The following is a 6,000-nucleotide window of genomic DNA, read 5'->3' as shown; positions in this document are numbered from 1 at the left end:
GCTCCTCCTCTTCCACTGAGGCCAGGCAAGGCAGCCTGGTTAGAGGGACATGATGGAAAGCAGGCAGCAGAGTCTATGCCATAGACAACACCCACTCAGGTCACCAGGGGACCCACATGAAGATCAAACCGCCCATCGGTTACATATGTGTAGGGCCTAGGTCAGTGCATGCTCTTGGTTGGTGCTTCTGTTTCTGTGAGCCCCCATGGGCCTAGGTTAGTTGACTCTGCTGGTCTTCTTGTAGCGTTCTTGTCCTCCTGCCCCATCCTTCTATCACTCCCCCATCCCTTCCACAGGACTCCCTGAGCTTGGCCTAGTAAACTGTCCCTGATCATGCAGGAAATGCAGCTTTGAGCACAGCATTTGAGGAGCCAAGGAGACTCTGTTAAAGCTAGAGCAAGACTGTCCAGGAAGATGCATCGAAGGCAGGAAAATTGAGCAGACACTGATCAGGACTCTGAAAGCAACAGATTTTCATGACTTAAGCAGCATTTTCATCAATTCTAACCTATGTGTTATGTAGTTGATACTGTCTGAATGTGATTAACACATTATTCATATTGTAGTTAAACTCTAATAAGGAACTCCTGTCTCCTATGGTAATGATTTTTAAAGCTGGGAAGGAAGCTGGGCCTTTGGACATACAAGGCAAGCTCTAACACTTTACCACATCCCAAACCTCCAATAATTATATTCTAAAAATCAACAGGTAACACCCTTCCCTTTGAGACTATCTTATGAACTTTAGCACAGATTCTCAGGCTAATGACTTTCACTTTTCTTTCATCCTTTTTTCTTTTTCTTTTTTTTGTTTTTTTTCTAGACAGGATTTTTCTGTGTAGCCCTGGCTGTCCTCAACTTGCTCTGTAGACCAGGCTGGCCTCGAACTCACAGAAATCCACCTGCTTCTACCTCCCAAGTGCTGGGATTACAGACTTGTGCCACCATGCCTGGCTTGACTTTTACTTCTTAAAGAAAAGTGGGCAATGGTTCATATTAACTAAAAGAGAATAAAATAATCCCAGGAGTACCTAGAAGTTCAAAATGGGCTTTTTATAGAACAACGTTTTTTTTTTTTTTTTTTGGGGGGGGGGGTTCTATTAGCTCCAACTAGCCTAAGAGGCACTACATAGGACAGCTGGTCATAAACTTTTGGCAATCCTCATGCCTCTGCCTCCAAGTCCTAGAATTATAGGCATGCCCAGCTCAATTTTTTTTTTAATCACCCAGTGAATTAACATTCTCTTTGTCAACACACTTGCTTGGGCAGGAGTAGATATTCTGTATTGAACATAACACTTCTGGGCATAGAGCTCTTTCCGGGACATGTTGTTACTGTTATCCAAGAAGGAATATGTTTGGTATGCTGGGTTAGCAGTCAGGTTGCACCACCTTCAACAGGCCTCTAAGTATTTATATCAAGCTACAAGAATCCTATTCCAAACAAGTATTCTTGAATATTACCTTAATAAAAAATCTTGCCTTTGAAGTTTCAATATACAACATAGGCAAAGTTTCTTGCCTTTGGATAACAGAGGTCCCTCTGTATATATATATCATTTTCCTTTGAAGCAGTCCATAACTAATGACATAGGCCAAGTACTGTACACTTGTAATAAAAAATGAAATGCTTTTGTACACTTTATCCGCACACCCCACTCTCAAAACCCCGCACTCTGCATATGACCTGGCAAGTGTTCACCACAGGGAACACCGACCTCTTGTGGGTTTTCTGAGTGAAGAGAGTAATATTAATGCTGCAGTGATCTAGTGCCAAGGTCACTTGGGTCACCTAACAGAGGTTAATTCCACAATCTGTAAATCATCATGTTATCTGATACAAACAGGAAAGGTTATTTTGTAAATTATTTTTGAAGCATCTATGAGCAGGTACCTTATTTTACCTACCTTTTAGCCAGTATGTAATGATTGTCTAAAACTGGATGAATAAACCTCAAGACCAAACTAAAGTGAGCATGTGACGTGAAGTGTCGATGAAGTGTCAAGGTGCCAGTGGTCACGTCATGAGGAAGCAGGAGCTCAAGAGGCCACTGCCCTGGCCACTACTGCCATTTCAAGCCATGGCTAGATACAATGAGAAACTGTCCATCATATGAGCACTATTAATGACAGGACTTGCCTTTTTATTAAAATGTAAGAATACAAATAGCTTATATCAGTAAATACAGTAGCATTCGGGCTCTAATAGCAACAGTAAACCAAAGCCTATGACAGAAAAAGAGACCTAAGAGATGCAGGTGAGGGAAGGAAACAACTTGTCACTCTAGATTACAGACAGCTGCCACAGGCAAAAAATAATAATGTAATTAAGTTCATTGCAGTAGTTTAATGTTTTCAAAAAACTTATTAAAAATACATATCTTAAAAAAATGTTACATTTTGGATAGATAGACCATCACCTACCTTTCTAACAACAGTAGGAGCAAACACAATTGTAAAAAGGCATGGTGCTTGGGCTGAGTGCTGCAACAGTGTGGACTGAAAGCCCTGGAACACTCCTACTTGGAAGGTAGATTGTTGCATGGAAGTTATGTCAGGTTGGTTCCAAAATGTGACACTGGGTCCCAGGCCAGTGCTGCTGGGCTGGGCCCATCTTGGCCCAGCTTTTCCAGCCATAAGAATATAAATCACAAAGAAAAAAATTTAACCAACCAGTTTTTGAGATAGCAAGAAAAGAAAGGAAATCAGTTTTGTAAAAACACTTTTCCCTCTTTTTTCAGCTTCTTTATTTACTCTGGACAGTTGACAAAGCAGTGCTCAATAGTGAAGTGAGCAGATTTTACACTCACTATCACTGCACGGATACAAAGAGCGATATGCATTTATGTTTGCATATGTCACCCCACATCACTGTGATATGGCACTCGAGAACAGACTCGGAGGCACAAAGTTAATAAAAACATTCAACACTGTCAAGTATTCAAAAGATAGATGCAATCATATAGAAAAAAAATCCGTTTGTATCTTTGACCTTTCCAAGGCTGTGGAGAATCTTTTCACATGTCAGAAATCTCTATAGCAAAGATTCCTATAATAGAAAAAAAACAGATTAAGGTTTTAAATGAAATAACTCTAGCATGTGTAAAAAAGAAAGATATAGTATGCATTACTTTAGCGGTCCTTGGGGTTTTTTCCCCCTCGGCTTCTGTGAATGGAAATGATATAGTGAGTTTGTTCATAAACCATGGTATATTCATGCCAGGGAATACTACTTTAACTTAAAAGAAATGAACTACTGAGATGTATAAGTTGGATGGTTGTCGTGAATATTATGCTGAGTGTAAACAGTCAGTCTCAAAGGTTGTGCTGTATGCATGATAAGATTTGCACAGGACCCTCAAGCTGACAGAATTGCAGTATGGAGGAAACGTTAGCCATCAGGAGGTATGGATTCCAACTCTAAAGGCATGGGTACCACAAGGGAGGATGCTCTTTTACAATTAATGTTTTAAGTTAGGAATGGGCATTTTCATACATGCATGTTATTATACCTTTTCCTGTTTGTACTCTGCCTCAGCGCCCCTCTCTCCATTGCCTCCTCCCCCATCTGCTGGTCCCTCTATCCCATAATAGTTGCCCTTTCTGCTTTCATGTCACATGTATTCCATTACACCCTCTCTTCAGATTGCCTCCTAAGTGAGTTCTTTGGTGGTGATGGGACAGTTCAGTAAGTTAATTCAGTTTTTAGTAAATGGTGCACACAAAGACTACACATAAATGCACACATACAAATAAATATGTGTGAAAAGTTAGGAAAATATTAATAAAGCCTGTGCACTGAATTATACCAGTGCTGATCTGTTTCAAAAGGTGTTGATGCTGCAGGGACTGGAAACAGTCTATGGATTCCCTGCACTGTTTTTGCAGCTAGCTTTAAGACAATAGCCATTAAAAATACTTGTGTTCATCCATCCACACGATGAATACTAAATACTATTTAGCAGTTGAAAGAGATATTTAAGACTCTAGATAAGACTCAAAATTTATTATGTTGAGGCAGCGCCAGTGCCAGAGGCTATACGCGCTATGATACCAATTCAAAACTAGGGGCAGAGGAAACAGAACTGAATTTGGGTCCTCTGGAAAAGCAGCAAGCACTTTTTTTTGAGACAGGGTCTCTCTGTGTAGCCTTGGCTGTCCTGGACTCACTTTGTAGACCAGGCTAGCCTCGAACTCACAGCAATCCACCTGCCTCTGCCTCCCGAGTGATAACTACCTAGCAATCTCTCCAGCCTCAGGGATAACATTTTAAGTTGACAGTGAAAGAAGATGTCTAAAAGAGAGGGTAAGGGCATATTATTAACAAAAGTAACATGATAAAATACAAAACTTTCTAAATATTATAAGAAATTTGATTTTTTTTAAAAGAAAGAAAACCAACCCAGGGACCAACATAACACAAACAGCAAACATACGATATTGTGTTGGCTTTGAAACCAAAGTAACAGTTATAGCAACAGTGTAAAATTTTTTTTCCTCTATTAAATTATTTTTAACTCTATTAAAAAATTAAATATGACCAAGATGAGACTTGATAGCCTATGACCATATAGTGGGGAAGGAGGTCCTCCTCAGTTTTAGACCTAGGGGAGGGTAATAGGGTGAAAGCGGGAGGGAGGGAGGAACGGGAGGATACAAGTGATGGGATAACAATTGAGTTGTAATCTGAATAAATTAATTAAAAATATTTTTAAAATTAAATATGGCATATAAAGCAAAACTTAAATCAATACTTCATAAAGGAGATACAGCGAGACAGAGAGGTCCTGAAAGAGCTAAGTAACACCAGGAAAATGGAGAGAGACAATAAGGGGCTGATCCACAGCTGAACACACAGTGTTAGACACCAAGGCAAGCAAAGGCTGCAAGTGTTTCACAAACAGGCGCTTCATAAAAGTTACATGCCACAAGGAAGGGTGGCAGTTCAGAGTGCCAGTGCAGCAACTGTATATAAAATAATTAATATGAAAATGAAATAATATTTAAAAGGTCTGTGTGAGCACTGTTCTAGTGTGAGAAATAAATACTGGTGCTAGAGCAAGAACCAAAAGCAGAGAGGAGAGAGGCCATCAACGGCCTGCTCAGCAGGCTGGACCTGTGAATGCCCGCAAGACAGATGTTATGTTTGTCCAAATGACAGATGAGAGAGCATCTTCCAGGTTCAGTTCACTTCAGGAGGCTGACCTGGTAGGTCACTGACAGGCTATTCAGAAGTGATGCTAAGCTCCAGGGTGGTCCTGATGTCAAGAAAATGAAGGCCGGGAGATGGTTCCACTGGTAAAGTGCTTGCCTTGTAACTATGAAGACTCAAATTTGATCCTTAGAATTAAACAAAACAAAACAAAACAAAACACCCGGGCACAGTGGTTTTATGCTTGTAAGCCCAGTGCTGTGGGGGCAGAGACCAGGATCCCTATGGCTGACTAGACAGCTAGCCTAGAACAGCTGAGAGTTTCAGGCCAGGGAGAGATCCTGTCTCAAAACAAACAAAAAAGGTGGACAGTGCATGAGAAACAGCAGCCAAGGTTGACCTCTGGCCTCTGTATGCACTTACACAAACATGCACATACCTACTCATATACACAAATAAATTATTCTTTGAGCCTGGAGTCTCTTCTTAATCCAGAAGCAAGTGGAAGAAACCACCACTTCTAAAGAGAGCAAGCAAGCTCCGGCCATGCACTGCTGGCTCTAGGAGACTGTCATTGCTGAGCTTCTCACGTTAGTGTCTTATGATTACCTCAAAAGAATTTGTTATATTAAAATACCAGTATTTGAAACCACTGAAAATTCTGCCCTTTGAAATTGTGTTTTGTTTGATGTGTCATGTAGACTAATATTAGATATTGATAGGTTTTTATTCCAAAAGCTTGTTACTATGTGCTAATATACTTAATAATTCCAAAATGTTTATCTCTAGATCCTTCCTTATCAGCATATAAGATTCTGTCATCTCTGAAAACAACTTTGTTCCTGTTA

General features: G+C 40.2%; 1 protein-coding gene across 1 annotated transcript in view; it reads right to left on the bottom strand.

The window, feature by feature from the left end:
* Positions 1–2,833: 2,833 nt before the first annotated feature.
* Positions 2,834–6,000, bottom strand: part of Tsga10 (testis specific 10) — a 104,083-nt gene continuing 100,916 nt past the window's right edge. The window contains exon 20 of the mRNA XM_051152770.1: positions 2,834–3,049. Within this exon, the coding sequence (XP_051008727.1) occupies positions 3,025–3,049 (25 nt within the window). The 3' untranslated portion in view covers positions 2,834–3,024. The remainder of the gene's footprint in view (positions 3,050–6,000) is intronic.

This window comes from Acomys russatus, chromosome 11 (assembly GCF_903995435.1).
Source record: "Acomys russatus chromosome 11, mAcoRus1.1, whole genome shotgun sequence".
NCBI classification, from domain to species: Eukaryota; Metazoa; Chordata; class Mammalia; order Rodentia; family Muridae; genus Acomys; species Acomys russatus.
The sequence above is the reverse complement of the archived record's forward strand: the minus strand, read 5'-3'. Positions and strand labels throughout refer to the sequence as shown.